Source organism: Syngnathus scovelli, chromosome 4 (assembly GCF_024217435.2).
Source record: "Syngnathus scovelli strain Florida chromosome 4, RoL_Ssco_1.2, whole genome shotgun sequence".
NCBI lineage: Eukaryota > Metazoa > Chordata > Actinopteri > Syngnathiformes > Syngnathidae > Syngnathus > Syngnathus scovelli.
In genome coordinates, this window is record NC_090850.1 from 17,997,186 (window position 1) to 18,018,160 (window position 20,975).

Consider the following 20,975-nt stretch of genomic DNA (forward strand, 5'->3'; position numbering starts at 1 on the left):
GGGGCGACTGCATGCCATTGCCTGCACCTGTATACTATGTAAAAAAAAATAAAATACACGTGTGTGTATATGTATGTGTGGGTCATTGGGTTGAATATGTATTCACTAGAGAGAGAGCGAGAAGAGAGAGATTTAGTTTGACATTATGGCGACAATAAAGGTTAAATACAACTTACCTGATTTATTCTTTCGTTCATGATGGGGTTTTTTTGCGGACTCTCAAGTTATGGCTGAAGAGCTACCATAAAGACATTATGAAAAAGTACACATGGTAAAGTGTAGGGAAGCACTAAAAGTATGTGTCCAGTCCAGTATGGCTGGTGCACATCATGACAAAAAGTTCTTTGGATATGACTCGCATGTGTTTACACTTGCTTCGTGCCTGGAAGGCACAAAGCAAGCATTTCCCGTGACATCTTTTCCTGTGACGCCGAGCTCCACCTTTCTTAAGCTGGTGCTTGAGAGAAATAATGTGGCTCTAATTTTGCATATGCGTGCCACGGGGCCTCTGCCTGTCCCTCCGCGTGGGCCTAGCAAAGCAGGAAAGCAAAGAGTGGAACAGGATGGAAGAGGTCTCACTCTGTTGGAGTTGACAGGTATGCATATATTGGAATTTGCACGTCAGCGTGCACACCTGTGAGGAAAACACACTCACTGAGCCTGTCCTCTCTCATCCTGCTGGCTCACATGACTGACAAGGACTGAGAAACTTTTTATTTTTTTTCTGCACAGCATGGGGGCAGGTTGGATGACCTTTTGGACCAATGGCGTGGAGAAGACGTCCTTACATAGCAGCCAGGCGGGGCCACACTGAAATAAAACTCCTGAGTGGGGTGTGTCTCCCAAAGGTTTGTCAGCAGTCAAACTGGGAAGAGCAGCAGGCTTCTTTTTTTTTTTTAAAGGAGAGAACCTTTTCAACCCCGAGGAGCTTCTCGACGGGACTCCAGAATCTGAGGTCGGACGGACCACTGTGAGCAGGGATGGCGGTTCCCCTTGCTTGAGAGGACCTTACTTATTAGTCACTTTCCAATTACGTGACATCAATGCTGTTTTTATCGTAGTCGCTCACATCTCCTTATCACTTTTCCAGCCCAGCTATTGATTCTGTATCCGTTGGACGGAGAACTGATAAGGGCATGTGCATGACATTACCACCAGAGAGGCGACATCAGGTCCTAAATGGTGACCAGAATCACTTGTTGCTTAAGTACAAAATTGTTTGGGTGGGTAATCGAGAAAAGAGTTTTGAGTCAAGTCCCAAAAACTGATTTGTTGTTGGTGTTGAATGCTGTAAAAAAAATTGAGCATTTTTTTTTTTTTGGCAAAGGGCATTGCAATTCATGTCTGTTGTGTTGTTAATAATTTGATTTTATCTAAAAAGTCTAACTTCATTCTTTCATTGCAATTTCTGCGGTGAAATCAGTTGCAGGGGGAATATGAACGGAAGCAAAACAATTCCCTTCAGGCAGCTCAGGGCACACCTGGTGCTTTGCTCATGTTTGTCCCAAAAAATGCAAGCGAGAGCCAAACTATTCCCGGTGCAGACAATGTTTGCAGCAGTCATTCAAATAATTGTGCAAATGTGCTTTAGACTCATTGGCACCTTAATGCAACTTTAATTGGGGGAGTGCAGGAATTAGGTGAGTCATGTTAACGTGTGCTGCAAAACGCCGGCTTGCGTGTTGAGTTTTTTTTTTTCCTTTCTTTTTTCTGAGCAGCCAAAAGCGCAGTCTTTGCATACTTGTGTTTTTTTAACGAGCGTGCATCTCATACTTTGCTCAACGTGCAAGAGCGAGCTTGTTAAATAGGTGCAAATTGACACTGGGCGAGTGAACTGACACGAGATTCAACTCCTATTTAATGAGCTTTTTTAGCAATCGTCATGTAAGACGTAAATCCCCCAATAAGGCTCATAAACCTAGTTTTTAATTAGTGGTGTCAAAGGTGTGGTCTGGGGGCTATTGGTGTACCACTAAATGATTGTTACTGGCACACATCAGGTTAGAATAAAAAATTCAAATGTTAGATGATATCCCAGAGTTTGAAGTTTAAAAAAATCCTATCTGTTTTGCACCAGTAATCTTGGTGCAACATTTTTTTTTCTGATTGTTTCTTGCATTAATTCTGTTGTGTTTTTTTTTTAATTATTAATTTTATTTATCACTGTTATACCATTCATCCATTTTCCATAGCACTTATCCCAAATAGGCCCACATGTGAACTGGAGTCCATCCTAGCTGACTTTGGGGAAAGGTAAGGTACACCACTGGACTAATCGACAGCCATCATTCACCCCCACATTAACAACTCTGGACCTTTTTTAAGTCTGTAATGAGCCATGCATGTTTTTGGAACGTGACCGTGAGAGGAAGCTGGAAATAAGCCACACAAGGAGGTGGAGAACATGCAGAGTCCACACAGAAAATCCCAAATTGAGATTTGAACCTCCAATAATAGTGATTTAAGCTAAAGGAGGACTAGTGCTATGGGAAATGGATGAACGGGGGTTCTCGTAAGGTTAGAAAATTTAAGTATACACACCCAAAGTCACAACGCCATAATAATGTTTTTTTGTTCAAACTTAAATATTTTTAATTTGGTGCACATTGTCATACCACGGGGCCATGACAGATGGGAGTTGTTTCATATATTACTTTTATTTATGTTCAGTCAAACATTGTAATACTGTTCAAGACATATTTTATTCTCTGCATGTTTGCGTGCCTAGGTTGGTAGGTACGTCATGATTCATGTTGAAACTGCACTTTAAACTGGAACTGCAGGTATGCAAATACATGCAATATTATAAACTGGAATTTGAGCAAACTCAATAGTTGAATTACCTTGAAAAAAAAAAAGATATACAGAGGATTCAAAAGTCTACAGGCCACTGTTGTTGGGTTTTGTGCTATAAAAAATGGGAACAAGAACAATCATTTTGAACCTTTTTTTTTTGTTGCTTTTTCTGACTTTTTTCTTTCAAGCATAAGCCTGAAGGTTTTGTACTAACACTGCTAATTACCAAACAGTGACACCACCTGTCACAAGAGGGTGTGCACACTTGTGCAACCACATTATTTCAGTTTACGGGTGTATATCATTTTAGGATTAAAGTTTTGGAATAATTTATCATGGCAAAAATGTAAGATTTGAACAGGGGTGTGTAGACTTTCTCTATCCATAGACAAAAAGGACATTTGCGACAGAGGACATACTGAAAAGACAGTCTTGTCTTCTCATAACAAATTATCTTTTTTAATATTACAATTTTATTGTAACTCTTGCGGCCCTAATAATTTCACAGATCACAGAATGTTTATAGTGCAAAGTTTATGAGTCTCATTAAAACCAATGTGGGAAAAAAAATGGCAGGACATGAAAATAACTCTACCGAGTTTTTGGCCTGTGCATCATGAATGGAGGGATAGCGGGATGCTGACTTCACACCAGGCCGACCATGGAAGAACTGAGAGTCCACAGTTTCTTGGCCACGATATCATCCAAGGCCGCTGGGGCAGGAGTTTTGGGGGCGCAGTCACTGTTGCAAATACAAGGAGAGGACACCTCATGAACATGGACTTGAATATCAAAATATCATAAAAGTCTTGAAAGCTAGAGGTTGGTTCGAAATTTTCCATTTTCTCATATTTTTATCTTGAGTGATCCTTGCCTGTAGTAGAGGCCACTCTCGTTAGCCAGGCTCTCGTCCACGGCACAAAAAATGGAGGTCTGAGCTCCTTCCTGGGGAGTTTTGATGGTCATCAGGTAAGGCAGCAAGAGCAGGTTCTTCCACATGGATGTAGGACTCAAGTGGCGGCCCAGCTCGGTCCGGACGACGCCGGGGTTGAGGCAGTACGTGTTCACGCCGGTGCCTGACGATGGGAATGCGTTTGACGTTAGAGCAAAATAAAACATCACAGAAAATGGATGTTTATTTTAGTGCACCTTTCATCCTGTTGGCCAGTTCTCTGCTGAAGAGCACATTGGCCAGCTTGCTTTGGCGGTAGCTTACGTTAGGTTGGTAGTCTAGATCCAAGTTGATGTCCTCAAAGTGGATGCGACCTGGAAGAAGCCACACTTACCATAGGTACATTAAGAAAATAGGAAGAAACAAACCTTACCCTTCTCATGCTCCAAGCTGGAGACGATGATGATTCGACTCGGCGCGGACCTCTTCAGCATATCGATGAGAATGTTGGTGAGCAGGAAGTGTCCTAAGTGGTTGACGCCAAACTGCATTTCATAGTCGTCGTCCGTCTTCCATTTCGGGCACATCATGACACCTGGGAAATAAACAAGAAACTTGAAACAGCTCTCAAATACTTTGGCCGACATTTAATTGTCGGAGCCCGAGTTAGAATATCTTAGTAGAAAAGACAAACCTGCATTGTTTATGAGAATGTCCAAGCGCTTCTCTGTCAACATAACCTCCCTTGCCAAGTCTCGGACTGACTGCAAAGAGGCCAGATCCAGCTTCTTCACCACCACATTGTCGTTGCCACTCTGCTGGCGGATGTCATCTGCTGCCATGTGGGCTTTGGTCAAGTCCCTGCAGGCCAGGATCACTCTGGCACCTAAGAAAAAAAGGGGTGCTATCAAAAAAATTCTAGATAAGAATCTAGGGATGGTGAGTGCTAACCTCGTCGCGCCAGATCCAGGGCTGTCTCCTTGCCAATGCCGGTGTTGGCGCCTGTGATCAGCACTGTTTTCCCATCCAGCCTGGCCTTGCTCCGACACACTCCCCCCGCCATCCACCTCCGCAAGGCCAGCAGGCTTGCCCCTGAAAGAGTGAAAACATGCTATTAAGGCGTACAGCCATGGTTGTGTTTTTCAATGTTTTTATTACAAAATTTGCCATTAAAAGGTGATTCTGGTTAAAGGAAAATAAAGCAATGATGTGCCAATGATGTCATCACATATAGAAGATCAGATCTGTTCTGATGTCACCTCTTTAAAAAAAAAAAAAAAAAAAAACACCTTCAGCTGCCCGCTTTGCCGGCTTCTTCTACATTGACAGAAATGGTCGAAGCAATATTGTGTGTAACTTATAATAAAACACAATTTCCCCCCCTACAATCACAAATTAAAGTGCAGATGGCTGGTGGTGTCCATTGCATGTGGATTTCAATGATGAGCTGTGATCTATCATCCAACAGTTTGCTCTTGGCAAAATTACTTAAGGCAGTACGCATTACATTTTTAAAAAGTGTCAAAGTAATTGATTGTACCCCCCTCCCACACTCGCGTCGACGGTCACCATGGAAACGTATTAAAAACATGATCAATTAAAAAATATAAATCCGTTTTACCTGTTACAACTGCGACGGTGATACCGATGGCGTGCGTTTTAACAAACTCTCTCGCTGTCTCAAAGTAGAGTTGCATTTTAGTTTTTGTTATTGTTGTTAATAAAAGAAAAGTCAATTAAACAATTGAAGGAGTGTTTTAACTCATTTACGTTTGACGCTTTTTGGTAACACTCGTGTCTCACACTCATCAAATCACTACCTGGAGCAACAAACGTGATATAAAACTGTATGAGCTGTAACCTGACGTGATACTTTAATAAACATTGGCACGAAGCGGAAATGACGTTATAGACTTTTTAAAAATAAGTTCTCGTATAATTCAGCAGTTTTACTTTTAGAATCCCGGTCTTTTTGCTTTCATTTGTTCAATTTAAGAGTAATCTGGTGAAGCTGAAATGCAATGGAAAAATTTACATTGCGACGCTTTTTTAATTGCTTTTATTTTTGTAACTTAGTTTCCATTTCCTGTTTCACTATTCAGAATTTGTATTTATTTAATAGAAAAAAATATAATATATATGAAATGTTATTTAGAGAATATTTTGGCGGAGGAAAATATTTAAAAACTATTAAAACATAAAAAAATATATATAAAATATATCGGAACCCGGAAGAGTCGAGCCGCCGTGCCACGTCACAGGTAACCATCAAGTAAGCAGTACTATCATTGCCAATTTCATGCGGCGCTACTGTAACAATGCAACAGCTGGTATCGCTGGCCTGTCTGCTCTTCCACGTTTTCGTGGTGTTCGCCACTGAGTTCACGTTTGAGCTCCCCGATAATGAAGAAATATGTTTCTACGAGGAGATGGAGCATGGTGACCAGTTTGGCTTTGATTTCCAAGTAAGTCTTCAAAGCTGCATGTAACGATCTGCTTCCTGCGATAAAGCTGCTTGACTTTTAAGTTTCACTTTTTATGTTTCATGTGTATTCATCCATGCATGTACGTGCATTTAGGTCAGAGGTTAATAGAAAAGTTTGACCAAATTTGACATACTTTTGTGGGATTATTGTAACAGCTGTCAAGAGCCTAACTTGATAGAATCAATGCAGGGTACTCCGTTGACGACAGAGCGACGTACGTAACGAACGTGTATGTAAGTCGGAACGAATCAAGGGACATTATTTAATAATTGTATGGAAAAGAATTATAGTCCATAAAATTTAAAAAAATGGCCGATAACCCTTCTTGTGCTGGGTTTACGCCATGCCATGTTTTATTTTTTAAAATAGAATATTTATTTGGAGCACAAAAGTGAAGAAAAAATATGACAAAGTCAAAACAGTGAAGTCACAACTAGCGTGCATTAAATTTGTATGCCAAACACTTGTTGGCCAGAAGTATAATCAGTGGGTAGTAACAGAGTTTGTCTATGTAATCTAACAGGTAGTGCCTAAGGCAGGTAATTAACCTAAGCTAACCAGTAGTAAAGACACAATTTCAGTGAATATTTAAATGCAAAACTCTGTAAGACCGTCAGTTTAAAACAAACAAATGAAAACTGGTTACTCTGTAAGACCATGAATTTGAAACAAACAAATGAAAACTGGTTAGTATGTAACTAGTTAAATGTGCGTTAATGTCAAAACTTTGTATGTGAGGGACAATGTAGATCTAATATACTATCTTATCATGCAGTGATCTCTCAAATGTCTTCAAAGGTAACATCTGGAGGAAACTATGACGTGAACTGTTATGTGGCGGACCCTCATGGTAAAATTTTGTACGAGGAGGAGAAGAAACAGTACGGCAGCTTCTCCCACACCACCGCCATGAAGGGTGTCTACAAGGCCTGTTTCACCAACAAATTCTCCACCTTTTCACATAAATACGTCTTTCTGGATTTCCGACACGGTGGCGAGAACCCTCTCCTGCCCGAAATGATCAGAACCACAGCGCTGACTCAGGTAAAACAGTCTCATTTTTTGATGAATGGCTTTATGTGTTGCATAAAAAAAACTTGAGTTTCTGGTCTTTTTCCCTCACAGTTGGAATCAATGTGCGTGTCAATCCACGAGGTTCTGAAGGTGGCTTTGACGTCGCAGAGCTGGTACCGGCGCAGGGAAGCACATGACCGCATCAGAGCAGACCACATCAATAGCCGTGTCACTCAATGGTCCATCGGCGAAACGGTTCTGCTGTTAGTCGTCAGTGTGGGACAAGTCATGTTACTTAAGAGCTTTTTTACTGACAAGAAAGGCCCAGTGGCTGCCCCGACTTAGACACCTCATTCCAGCACTCCAGGAATGCACTGTTTTTTTCCTCAGTGTCTTACAAATTGTTTGGAAAGCGATACCACTCAGGCTTGTTTGAAATTCGATTCTTTTAGTGATCATTTATTTTACGTTACTTAGTCATAGTGCAATGTGGAGGAACCAGGTTGCCTTTGTACTACCCCCGGCAAAAATAATGGAATCACCAGTTGTGTTTAAAGTTGTGTAAAATAAAAAAAACATTTAAGGAGAAAACAGATCTGGCAAAAGCAATCAGAATATTGGAACCAGATTGATGAAGAGTATTGTTTTCAGAGTAGGTTCTAATGGTGTGTTTGAAGTGCTTTAGCAATTTTTCATGATTCCATTTTCCCCCCTGTGCTAGGTCTTAAAATGTAACTCATTGACTGCAAGATTATTTTTTTTGTGTTTCATAAAGCCAGAAAGTTGCCATTTGAAATGACTTCACAATTGTGTCATGTCTGATCTGCTGGTGATTTCATATTTTTTGCCAAGGGTTGCAGTATAAAATGTCATTGTTACTCAAGTTAAAGCTGATATGTTTTAGTGTTCTTGGTCCTAAATTATGTGAGGAAAAAGATGTTCGAGAGAAAAGAGTTTCTACTTTTTCCATTTGCTATTAATGTGATTTATTTTATACTGAATGTTGGTGACTTGTAAAATAATAACAATTCATCTTATCCAACTGAGTTTGGTAGGAGGGGAACCCTGAACTGGTTGCCAGCCAATCGCAGGGCACGCAGACAGACAACCATTTGCCCTCACAATCACACCTTCGAGGAATCAGGTGTGGTCAATCGGCCATGTTTTTTGGAATGGCGGATAAAACCCATAGGAAACCCTCATGGGCACGGGGAGAACATGCCAATTCCACACAGGAAGGATAATGTAACAAAGAAATGTGAATGTTGAATGAAAAACCGAATTCATATAGAAAGGCTGGTTTGTTGTCATTCTGCATCACGTGAAGCTAATGGACAAAAGATGATGGCCGTCACCATAAACCATGAGGTAAGGGCTTGAAGTCTCCCTCTTATACTCCAGCTCATAACATGACAAAACTTTTTGCCACTTACTAAATCCTGAATTGCTAAGTACAAAAACAACACTAAAAACGACAGGGAAAAAAGGTCAAAGCAGTAAATGGAAGAAAAAATAAATACCAGTTATTTCCAGCAGATGTCAGTATTGTCTCCGGGCATGAGGCGTTCACTGCTGTGCCGTACAAAACACATCCATTACATTATACACCATTGAACCGATTCATTTTAACTACTGAAATTAAAATTCCCATGATTTGAATGCAGCAATCTGAAACAGACAACTTCTGACTCAGTCATATTAGTAAATATTTAATAGTACTGCTGTTGAATATGACTTTATTATAAGTCTCATTCCTGTCTTATTTCCATAAAAAGTTTTCACCCAATATTATATTGTCTTGATTCTCGTCGTATGCAGTATATTGCTTAATTTCAGTGTGACCCAAATGTGTTGAGAGAACGCTGCTATAAAATCAACAAATTTGCCCTTGTTTTTTAAATGTCTTCTTAGATTAACTTGATTTACATATGTGTATGCTTAAAGGAGCATCAGTCTGATTTTATTATTAACAGTGGAATTCAGATTACTTCTAGAATTTAAAGACTCAATGATGACATGCAGGCAAGTCATTTAAACTAGAGATTTTTTAATTAAATAATTCATAGTCAGTTCCCATGACATTTGAAGTCCTCATCAACTAGTCCAGTGATTCCCAACCGGAGTGCCGCCGTGGCACATTATTGTGCCTTAACAGTTCACGGGAGCTGCAGTAAATGATTAAATTCCAATTAATTTGTCAGGATATGATGTATTAATTACAAATATATCAATTAGGCCAGTTACATAAAGTGACAGGAAGAACAATGACTCGCTCTTCTATTTAATAGCCTAAGGTACAATAAATTGTTCATTTACCAGCTCCCACTGGGTAAAAAATAATTTTTGAATGTGAAACGTGTGCCTTGGCTCAACAGGGGTTGGCAAACACTGACTTGGTCGACTGTTGCGATGGTTTTGTGTGCATATCGAAGTTGACTGACCTGCATGGCAGGACAGGGGAAGCAACAAAATTGTCAATAGAAGCAGGACTAGTCTCAGTCCACTTTTAACCCACATTTCTTTTGAACATGTACACAAGCCACACTTTGGGAGCTTTTCAATCAAACGTTTTTGACCAAACTGAATAGAAAGTAAATTGAAAACAGTTCTTCAGAAAACAAGCCTCCCGGAATGGCTTTGAACCACAGTTTGTCTTAAGTTTACAGTAACGGAAATCATATTGACAGAGCTTTTTACAATCTCGTTTCCTCCAGCCCAATGAATACCACCTTAAAAAAAAAAAACTTCCTTAACAAAATCTTCATGTGACGTTTGCTCAATTCTTCAAAAGATTAAGAAAAAATAGAAGGTTAGATCATTCAAGTAAATCTAAACTGCATATTAACTTATTGGGGTGAAAACCTGCTGATTGGTGTAGATAAGAGGGAAACAAGGTGCTGATACTACTTGAGTCCTTTCACCACAAAGATTCCTGGAGCTCTCAAAAATATGAAGGGTGGACCAAAAAAATATACTAAAATGAGAGATTTAGACAGCAGGAATTCAAACAGAGGAAGGAGCGCAAGAACTATTGTTTTTGGTAGCGACTACAATGACTAGTATTTTCCAGAAGTCCAGGTAACCTTTGTGATGTGGTGAGCATATCTGAAGCGATCTTTTCAGTTCCAAAAACCAAGAATTCTTGGAGGTTGAGGCAGAAATGAGTCTACAGAAGTGCACATTAGAACTGTCATGATGAGTAAGTGGGTTCAAACCTAATAAGAGTTGAGGATGTATTAAAGATGGTGTTTAAATAGACTATATAGCGTGAGTACATTGTCGTTTTCAGTTCAGACAATAAGGGTTGCTTGTGCATGACATGACTCACATCAAATGTTATTGATGAATATGGAACTTTTTTTCTTTTTTGTAACAAATCCACACACAACATATAAGGTTCGAGTCAGTGGTGGAGCAGCTCAATGTCAGTTGTTGTTAAACCTTCCCTCTGGGCAAAATACACACACACTCGTTTGTCCACTCAAGGTGTGGTGTAGGTGCTGGTGTCCTTGCCGAAGTTGTAGTACTCCTCCATGTCGTCCATGTTGGCTGTAGTCAGCTTGGTGAGGTTTTGCGAGCCGTTATTTTCCATGTTGTCGCCGGACGGGAAGTTGAAGTTTTGGCCTTCGTACTCCGCCTGGCTCTCCATTTCAGGAAGTACTTCAGCGGAATAGAAAAAAAAAAAAAAGGTGTTTAGCTTATCAGCCAATCGGAGAAAGCTGTTTCCTGTGTCATTTTTAATAAATGCTGGTTTTCTGTGCTGACCAACTACCTGTTGAGCTTAATGACATGTCTGTGTCATCGCTCCATACTTCCTCACCTTGTCCTTCGGGTGACACATCCATGCCGTGCTTGACTTTCATGTGCCTGCTTAAGTTGCCCTTCAGATTGAATTTGCTGGTGCAGTAGGGACACTTGAAGGGTTTACTGCCAGCGTGCAGATGCATGTGGCCCAGCAGGTTGTACATTCTGTTGAAAGACTTGCCACACACCTACAAACAATACACAAAAATATATTTTTTTAAGAAAAAATGCTACCATGTTAGGGAAGGACAAGTGCCACCCTGCTGGGCAAATACCGGCCTTGCATTTAAAGGGTTTGACGGGCAGGTGGACGATCATGTGCGTCTTGAGGGTTTGCTTCTGGATGAAGCTCTTGAAGCACACGTGACACTGGAAGGGCCTCACGCTGTTGTGGATCAGCATGTGTCTCTTCAGGTTGGCTGACAGTGTGAACTCTCGTGAGCACACTTCACACTTGTGCCCTTTCATGCCCTGCAAAGGTCCCAGAGAAATTTAGCCTTTGAACATGTGACATATAGGGTTAAAATGATGAGTTGCTAGATTAAAATTCATTCCCCTATTATTTGTGATTTCCCGAAAAACTCATCTATTTGCAGTTTTTGAGTGCAGGTTTCCAATTTGAAAATTTTGTCTTGGCGCCATCTTGTGGCTGTATAGTTTAAAGCATCTTGGACCAAAGCATCATCTGACAGAAATAAAAAAAGAGCTGGTGTGCTTTTTTTCTGCAACCAGCATGATTTAGGCTCATAAATGCTTAAAAGATTTACTTGTTTTTCCAATTGAGTTGAACAGGTCACATAAAATGTGGAGTGTTTTAAAATGATTCCTCTTGGTCTCATTTTCACCAGGCATTTTAACAGTGGCAGTTATTAACCTTTTTAGGTTAGACCCGAGCTATCAATCCCATGAGTGACACACAAATAGTGAAGACGAGCTTACCTTATGTGTGAGCGAGTGCTGGCGGAGGTGGTGCAGCTGCATAAACTCCAAGCCACATTGGGAGCAGGTATAGGGTCTGGGGCTCTGGTGCTTCAACAAGTGGTTCTGGAGCTGACTGCGGTAGGCAAAGGACTTGTTGCACTCCGTGCACTGGAAGGTGTGGGGTCCCTGGTGGCTGGTCTGGTGGCGCTTGAGGTGGGCATAGGTAGGGAACTCCAGGCCGCACTGCGAGCACACGTGGCAACGGCCGCGCTCGTGCTTGACCTCATGCGCCCGCAGCTCGCTGGGGTAGGCGAAGCCGCGGCGGCAGAAGCGGCAGCTGTACGGCTTGACGTCGGTGTGCTGCAGCATGTGGCGCTTCAGGTGGCTGGTCTGCGTGAAGCCCTTTTTGCACACGGTGCACTTGTGAGGCCGTGTGCCCTGGTGGGTCAGCAGGTGAGTCTGGAGGTGGCTGGGCTGCTTGAAGAGCTTGCCGCAGTGGGGGCACGCGTGCGGCTTGATGCCGTTGTGGCCCAAGATGTGCGTGACCAGATTGTACTTGGACGTGTACGACTTGTCGCACATGCGGCACTTCCAGCGCTTCAGGCCGTCGCCCACGTCCACGCAGTACGACTCGTCGATCTGGATGTTGATGTCCAGGCGGTCCACTCTGCGGCCGCCGTGTCGCCGGGGGGGCTGCGGAGGTTGGGGTTGCTGGTGCTGCCCCCCTCCGCTGTTACCCCCGTCCGTCCACATCATATTTTGGCCGCCGTCTTCGTATTCGGTCGGCATGGACATTTCGCCCGAGTCGTAGCTGCCCACTTCGCTTGTCTGGAAGTAGCTGCTGATGGCTTCATCTTGCTGGTTAGGCTTCATCATGTTGTTGCCCTGATGATCTACCTCCTCCTCACCCTCGCGGACGCCTCCAGCGTGGCCCCCCAGGGGGCGCTGGCCCTGCAGTCCTCTGTGCTCCGCCCCTCGGTGGGCCACTTGGGCGGGAGGAGGAGGAGGAGGGTGCACGTGGGCGCCCGCTTGCTGCTGGTTGGATGCCTCCCGCTCGCACTCGGAACAGTTCTTGTTGGTTCCTCTCAGGGTGGCCGGGTCCACTTGAACCAAACCCCCCCTGGGAGCCATATTGTTAAGCATGTGGACGCATGAGGGCATGACAGAGTTCACCACTTCTCCTTTTATGTGAGGAACGGTCCCGTCAACACCTTGGAGGGTGTGGCGATCGGGGAGCACCATTTTCACATCAGGGTGCTGAGGTGGCCCCTGCTGCCACCGTCTCTGACTGCAGCTAGGTTGCATCTGTCCGTCCTCCGCCAAGTTGTCCCCGAGGTAATCTCCGTTGGCGCCGATGAGCTGGTCCGCGTACTCGTAGTCCACGCCGTCTACCGGTGGCGCCGGCGACTCTTTGGGCTCGCCGGTGTAGAAGCCGTTGGGTGCGATGGTTGCGCCGAAGACTTCATTCTGGGAGATGAGACCTAGCACGGCAGCCTGGGCCAAGGACAGCACGACCACTGGATCTGTTTGCGTGCCTGTGTCCACCAACCTGGCCATTACCTTGGGCTCACATCTACCCAGGCGCCGGCTCGCCTCCTCCTGGAATTATAGACACAGATGCTTAGTCACAAGAGCAATGAAGAAATGCATACAGTAGATATTTGTTGTAGCACCAATACATGACATATAGACACCACTGCTAAATCCAGCCAATCTTCCAGCTGAGACACCATCCCTGATCCAACAAGCTTGCCATGTGTTTTATGTGTTTTCCGCGTTGAGGGGGATTAGATGACCCACCAAGCTACACTAATCAACAAACGGCCTACGAGGGAAGGAAGGGAGATTAAGATTAAAAACAATGGGGGAAAAAATGTAACAAAAAGATGACAACAAAATAGATGGAGAGGAAAGATGGAAGCAGACAGGAGAAAGAGGTAGAGAGGGAGAGGAGAGGGGGGAAGGGCAGAGAGAGAGTGACGGAGGAGAAGAGGATGAGAGCCATGCCACAGAAGGAGGAAATACGTACGTATATGTAGGAAGACAGAAGGGAAGATGATCAAGACAAAAAAAGACAAGCAGACTGAAAAAAAAGCCCTGCTTAAGGACCAATTGGAACAAAGTTTAAAAGCCCCTTAGTTAAAAAAAAAAAAAGCAACCACTAATGAAGCCACTGTAAACTCACCACATTTCTTCTGCTGTGAAGCTTCAGGTGCTTTAAAGATCTCATTCCTGAGAGCGACAGTGCCGAGTGAGATGAGGCTCTCTCGCTATTTATACGCCGAGGAAAAGGGGAGGCGGTACCTGTTTCGGCCGACCTCCCTTCATCTCGGCCAAACGAACAAGCCGGCCTTTTTTTTATAAAAAAAAAAAAATAATAAAACTGAAGCCTCATCACGAATGCTCGCCGACGAGCATCTTCTGTATTGCGAACATCCATCATGCATCAGTGTGCAAAGGCGTAGACAAATGGGAGAGAGGAAGATGCTGTCAGGTGACTGACGTGTGGAAGAGCGAATGAAGAAGAGATGAAAAAGAGGGAGGGGAGAGGAAGAAACCGGGGGATGGGAAGAGAGGAGCAGGATGTGGTAGAAGAAAATGAAGAAGAGAAAAAACAAGGGAAGACTCCTGCCATCGCACCTCCTTCACGTTTGTTAGACAAATGAAACAGAAGGAAGAAAAAAAGGTGTTAAAACTGCTAAATAGCGCCAACTGCAGGCCAAAGAATCCATTAACAGTATGCTCATAATGTAAAGGATAAGGTTTTCATTGGCAGGGTTAAAGACGTATCGTATCAACACTGTTATTGTTATAGATGTATTTGCAGTGGTGTCGAAAAGTGTGACAACAACCACAGAAGCGGAAATGGCATGATGGAACGAGATCGTTGTGCCAAAAGTGCTACAGGCGTTTGTCCTGGCTGGCTGCTCAGGACAATATGGCTTAAATGACTTTGAGACAACAACAACAATGGCGGTGAATCAGAGTGAGCCAGTATCGGACTCTGGCGATAAGGATAAAATTGGGAAAATTCCATGGATTCCAGAAACTGGGTTGGGGGAAATCGGGCCGTGCAAGATTGACATTTTAGGCAGAGAGACCTCACAGAGTCCATCCGAATATTTCTTGTTCTGTCTCTACGCCAGACACTTTAATCACACTGCGTCCTTACTGGCAGGGTACGTACGTTCATGTCACAATTCTTGAAAAAGTACAAACGCACTGTTTTTTTTTTTTGTATGAAGTAGACCAGGCGGTGTCAGTGTGACACCACTGTTTTTGAGGCTGAGAGCTTTTTTGGGGGTACTGATTAATGGGAAGAGCTCCCAAATTCATACACATTTGTGAAATAAAATAATCTATTCAAATTACCTTTAACAAGGTTATAAATAATCAAAATCAATATTCAATCCTTTTTTTTTCTTTGAAACTGACAATGTTTAAATTTTTGAATGCCAAATGTCCCAGCACTGGTGAACTATTTTTAGAACAAACAGGCTACTCATTTGGTCTTTGGGGGCTATGGGAACCTCATTAGTGACCCTGGAATTAGATGAGGCACCGAGTAAATAAATTCAGTGTAAATTAGAGGAGTTGCGCTTATTTAAGGTGCTACGTAATAAAAATTATGACTGGCATTTTACGAGCAAAATCAAGTGCGACTGTGATGTGGCAGTAATTGTCTTTTTTTGGAGAGTGTTTCATACAGCCTGTGAAGTAACGCTTATGAAGTGATGGGGATTAAAAATAGTGAAGAGGGAACAATAATATCTTGCTTATGTTTGTGTGTGATTTTTTTATTAAATTAAGAGAATTCCATAAAGTAAATCAAGCGCATTTAATATACAAATAAAAAAATTAATATGGCATAATGTAAAAAGTAATTTGATAATAATAATAATTATATCAAGATTTATTTGTTGACTCAACCAAACTATCAACAACATTGTGCTCAGGTCTTGATTTGTTTCTGCACTGATCATATTACATCATTTTGAAGGTAAGCAAATATATTTATTCATGCATTCAATGCGCTTGTCACACACAGGATAAAGTCTGATCTCTCATAATATTTCCATCGGGTTGTGCTCTAGCCACTTGTTGCGTGCATATGCAAAACACCAGGCAGGTTTTACCAAAGAGCAAGTGACTGGCGAGTTAAATAACGAGACTGACGTGCACAAAAAAAACGGATCGACATTGTGTCTAAATTTTTGCCTTTGTCAAAGTTTGTATTTTCAATCTCACTCGTCGGGGTGGCCGGAAGGGGGGAACAAACAACAGGATAGAGAGAACATGGAGAGAGAAAGGAGGAAGGCTGCAGAGGACAAAATGGGGGCACAATAGCGGAAGCAGGGGAAGAGAACAGATGACTGCATGGAATGAAAGAGAGATTGAAGGGGGAGGAGATAAAGAGAAACAGGCTGGGAGGAGGGAGAGAGAGAGAGAGAGAGAGAGAGAGAGAGAGAGAGAGAGAGAGAGAGAGAGAGAGAGAGAGAGAGAGGTGGCAGTGGGGGAAGGGAGGATGGAGAGGAAGAAGGGAGGAGGAAAAAAAATCAAAAAGGAAGAGAGGGAGGATGATTGGAGAAAGTGTGAGAGAAGGGTGACATGGTAGCAATGGAGCGAGAGAGGGAGTGAGAAAGAGGGGAGGGGGGAGGAAAGGGGAAATGAGAGAAAGAGCGAGAGAGAAAGAGAGAGATTGCACAAAGCAAAGCCTCACAAAAACATGGCTGCAGTGAAGAGAGAAAAATTGGACTTGGGCATTGTTGGTTTGGGTGCTGTTCTGTTTTTTTTTTTTTTTTTCCTTCAACACGCGTGACAATTAAGCATGTGTCACATGTCAGCACCAGGCTGGAGTGCCATGTGTTCAAAGATCTTCCATGGACACATCATTAGGTACACTCGAAGAGGTCACAGCTTACTTGAAGATTAAACTGAATATAATAACCTTAAAGACGCAAACTTGACCATTTCAGGTAACCTTTGGAGTCTTTTGGCATTTTTTTTGTACCGGGCAGTACTGACTTAGTAATAGCAGGTACTATTTTTAATATAAGGTCAGCTGGGGATACAAGTGTGGCGAAGCGATGCCATATCGGTGCGAAATTGCAGTCCTGCCGATCGCTCATCAGATGAGTACAGCCCGTTTCTCTGCATACGGCAGTATTGCACTTCCCCTTTGCTGCAATGTTTCATTTCCTTGCTTCCATCGCTCTCGTCTAGAATAACATTCAATATCATTACCCCCGGCCCACGGCAAGAAAACTTGCTGCGTTACAGAATGGAAAGCAGAGACTGCAAACACAGACGTTCAAACTGCTTGCATCATGCTGTTCCACTCCAATCCTGATGGTGGCAGTAGTGGTCGTTATGAAGTGGCCAACTGCCAAGCAAACAAAGCAAAACTAAAAAGCTATTATCTTGCTAACACACACCCCACTACATCAATTCCTACTAAGGTAAGCGCATCTCTTTTGCATTAAAAAACAAAAAAGAAAACATTTAGCTTCCAATTAGAATAGCTCATCTTTCTATCCAACAACATCAAGTTGTAAACTCGATTTGAAGCAACATTAATATCCGAGCATTTGTCAGTCCAAAAAAAAAAGGCCAAAACCAAAGTCAGTGTTACCACTGGTGCATTGATGGAGACATTGTTACAGAAAAGAGGAATGGAGGAAGCCATGTGTATAGGACACACACGCACACACAGACACACAAAAGCTAAAATTACATTGAAGCGGTCACAAAGTGGGCCAAGTCAGTCAGGCAAACAGAGACTAAGAATACTGGTTTTGCCATTGAACAGTCTAATCAAGCACCAATGCTACATAACAACAACCAGAGCAAACACAAGGACAGCTTTAACATTTACATTTTACCCCAATTGAATTTAAGCCCCCCCAGAATGCACATGGAAGAGTCTAATCCATTTAATCATAAATCAATCTCGAGACCCCAGGAAACAGCCTGCTAACTAGCACACAAACAAATCTCAACGACACCTCAATCCTTGTTAGCCACTTGCTGTTAATTTGTCAGACTGTTCTGCTGATGGTAAGAATCTTGGTTAACCCGTCAGCAGCTTTTTTTTTTTTGCTATTGTTTAGCTTTAGAATTGACAGTTTTCCTATTAGGCTTTAATGGTTAGCTGTCCATCTTATAAGAGAGTTAAGTTATATCTGTGGCAGTGTGTGACTGAGATTTAAGTTTTGAATTTGTTTGTCATATTATTGCATGCCAAAGCCCTAAAAATCCAGCAGGCTCCTATGCTCAAAGTCCATAATTAACGGATTTACCAACATGTTTTGTTTTCTTTCAATAATGAGGCAATTACTTTCTTGTAGCCTTTATTTTTCTTTAAAGGCTTTCCTGGCACTCATTAAAAAGTAGAGTACGCTCAGCATGGTTGGAACATACATACTCGACACATTTGGCTTCTCTGATTCCAGATTTATCAGCCTCTTTTTTTTGAAAAACAACAAAAAAAAAAACCTGCCTGCAGCGCAGCAGAGAACCGCAATATGCTGACACCATCATCAAATATTCTAAATCTCTTAGCATGGCTGCATTATTTCAAAATGATAACTAACGGGCTGGGTTCACTATTTACCACTGCTGGACCTGAAGTATCATTGGAACAAAAAGAAATCTCATCATACTAATTCAGACTTCACAATTAAACATTGCTAACTCAAGTCACTACATGGTGATTAAACCAATCATGCTGTTTAACGTGTCAATAAAATTAAAGCCTGTGTTTTTTCACGCTGTTGCAGAACTCGGCTGGGCTCTACTCAACACTAAATTTTCCAATTCCATGTAATTATAAATATTATTAAAAATATATATATAATTGGTGAAGGACATTTAGTCAAATGTGTGCCACTTTGTGTGAATGAGGCTTAACTGCCACCATGACAAAGCTGTGCATCAATTTTAATATAGCAGCCAGTTAATTAAGATTTAGCCAGCGGCCATTAAACAGCTTCATGCTATCATCAGCCTTGACAGCATTGCAGAATTGTGGACACTCAAAACCTGAGTAGCTGCAGTCACTTAAACGAGTTTCTTGGTGAACTCGACACAGACAAATACATCAGGCCGACTCCCCCTGCCCCCCATCGGGCACAGTGAGAGGATGAAAGTCAAAGTGGCATCAAAATGGGTCACTTTGGCAACCAGTAGAAAATGTGCAGCATGAAGGAACATCTGCATCGTGCTGATACCAGAGTGACATTTTACTATCACCATCCATGACTCATAGACCGACAGGAAGAAGAAGAATAAACGGTGTACTTATGTTTAGCGGCAGCCACTTTGTTTCCAGCACAGCACTGGACAGCTGAAGCAGGGTGCACAAATACTGATAATCACGACTCATTTCAGCATTTTTCTTCTTTTCGGTTAAAAGTCAACAAAGGCCAGATTGTCAAATGTCTCTAATGCTCTCACACATTTTGATCAATTAAAAATCGTTACATGCAGCTTACAGAATCAGCATACCATTGACTCTAGGACCAATAGGGTGAAGTATTAAGACACACTTCTAATCAATCAATCAATCAATGGTTGCAACTGACACCTTCGTTGCGCTTCTTTTTCAGGAACCAGGTGCCCTGACATTTTTGTCAACATAGTTGGATCCTGAGGTGAAAAAGTCAAGTGTTGGTTGTTGCAGCCAGACAACATGAGGGAGTCGAGTGTCAAAAATTCCACGGGAAAAGGTGCGCCTAAAATGGAATCTTTATCACAAAGAACAAAAGCTGAACTGGAAAACATGCTAGGACGCAACCACAATACCCCTCTTGGCAACTTCTACATAATACGTTGGTTGGTAAGTAAATTCACCAAGATCCATCAATCTCCTGTGGGATAAAACTACCAACCCAAACTACCTACCCAAGATGGAATTATACGAGACTCGTGGTTGTTGTCGCCCGTTCCGAATGATGCACTCAATGCGTCATTTGTGCAGTTAGTTACCCAGCAAAACTAGTTTGAAGGCAGGTTCTGTGGCTCCTGGTTAACAAAAGCGCTACCAAAATTTACAACCATCATTTACGACTAACCTACGGCAATGTCGTTATTACAGGAGGACATGGTGTTACATTTCGAGGCCCCATAGATAAACAATCAAATGGAAAGATGCTAAGTGCAACAGAGCATGCCTTCTTGTGTTGTGAGATGAGTATCGAACTTTTGCACAAACTAGGTTGGAACCTTGAGAGCACAAATATCAGGACAGTAAACGAGGGGTCTCCAGTATTTTGCAGGAAAAATGTTACGTCTTACCCTCAGAATGCAAGCACTTTCTGTACCCTATAAATATAGAACTACGTTGAAAACGTTTATGCCGTTGTTAGGCTCCTTGCAAGTCCAATGTCAAGTGCACAAAAGTGACTGGTACCAAACCAGTGAAAAGCCCCAATGACCCCGAGAGCACGATCGTGTACTTTTAAATGATATTAACCGGTTAATATTATGCAGAAAAACAAACATCACAAACATAAAACAACAGAACATTAAGTATAAGATCGGGGCCTGTGTGCGAGGCATCCCCGTGTTGCGGGGCAGGGATGGGTAGAGTGGGGCTAATGTGGCCTGGTAGCCCCGGCTCCTGCTTCAGCATGCGGCTCGTCCACCCCCTCCCTCGGTGCCTACTGTTTTTGGCACGGCCCGACATGCCCAAATACACGAAAAATGCAATCGAGGCGGCATATGGCCGTCTGTGGATCAGCTACGCCGCTTGTTTGTGGCACAACACAAAAAGAAGCGACCGCGGAAGAGATGTGGTGGTCAGCCCCCGAGCGGGGGAATCGAACCAAGTTACCGTTGAAGCAGTCCGATTAAACACTTTAATAAGCGATCACCTCGCTCCGATGTCCGGGCGGAAGGAAACTAGCGAACGTGGTAGCTTACCTGGTTCCAAAACGGGTTTATGGTGGCGACGAGACTGGTGGTGGTTTTTGAACGGAACGAAGCAAAGCGGTTGGAACGACGGACAGCGGCCGTTGTGTGAAGCAGGAGGGAGGGGGGGAAAGGAAGAGAAGGGAGGCGAG

The 20,975-nt window shown here is 42.7% G+C and overlaps 3 protein-coding genes across 4 annotated transcripts; 1 reads left to right on the top strand and 2 right to left on the bottom strand.

Moving 5' to 3' along the window:
• Positions 1 to 2,638: 2,638 nt before the first annotated feature.
• On the bottom strand, positions 2,639 to 5,587 carry si:ch211-107o10.3 (uncharacterized protein LOC407663 homolog). 2 transcript variants are annotated; one of them, XR_011086731.1, is made up of 8 exons: positions 5,310 to 5,587; positions 4,640 to 4,780; positions 4,383 to 4,574; positions 4,122 to 4,283; positions 3,946 to 4,062; positions 3,671 to 3,872; positions 3,370 to 3,538; positions 2,639 to 3,338 (listed from the first exon to the last, which is right to left on the bottom strand). XR_011086731.1 is itself a non-coding variant. In XM_049717696.1 (7 exons), the coding sequence occupies exons 1-7, from the start codon at positions 5,383 to 5,385 to the stop codon at positions 3,442 to 3,444; spliced, it is 987 nt and encodes a 328-aa protein (XP_049573653.1). In that variant the 5' UTR covers positions 5,386 to 5,586; the 3' UTR covers positions 2,639 to 3,441. The 2 variants fall into 2 exon arrangements, 1 of the variants encoding a protein (XP_049573653.1); XM_049717696.1 differs by having other exon boundaries at positions 2,639 to 3,538; positions 5,310 to 5,586.
• A 336-nt stretch (positions 5,588 to 5,923) lies between these two features.
• tmed3 (transmembrane p24 trafficking protein 3) lies at positions 5,924 to 8,482 on the top strand. Its single transcript, XM_049717697.2, has 3 exons — positions 5,924 to 6,153; positions 6,973 to 7,218; positions 7,300 to 8,482. Exons 1-3 carry the CDS (start codon positions 6,007 to 6,009, stop codon positions 7,531 to 7,533), a joined length of 627 nt encoding a protein of 208 aa, XP_049573654.1. The 5' UTR covers positions 5,924 to 6,006; the 3' UTR covers positions 7,534 to 8,482.
• Positions 8,483 to 9,215: 733 nt separating this feature from the next.
• Positions 9,216 to 20,975, bottom strand: znf710b (zinc finger protein 710b). The gene is made up of 5 exons (XM_049717695.2): positions 20,836 to 20,975; positions 11,932 to 13,512; positions 11,272 to 11,463; positions 11,009 to 11,180; positions 9,216 to 10,848 (listed from the first exon to the last, which is right to left on the bottom strand). Exons 2-5 carry the CDS (start codon positions 13,468 to 13,470, stop codon positions 10,670 to 10,672), a joined length of 2,082 nt encoding a protein of 693 aa, XP_049573652.1. The 5' UTR covers positions 13,471 to 13,512; positions 20,836 to 20,975; the 3' UTR covers positions 9,216 to 10,669.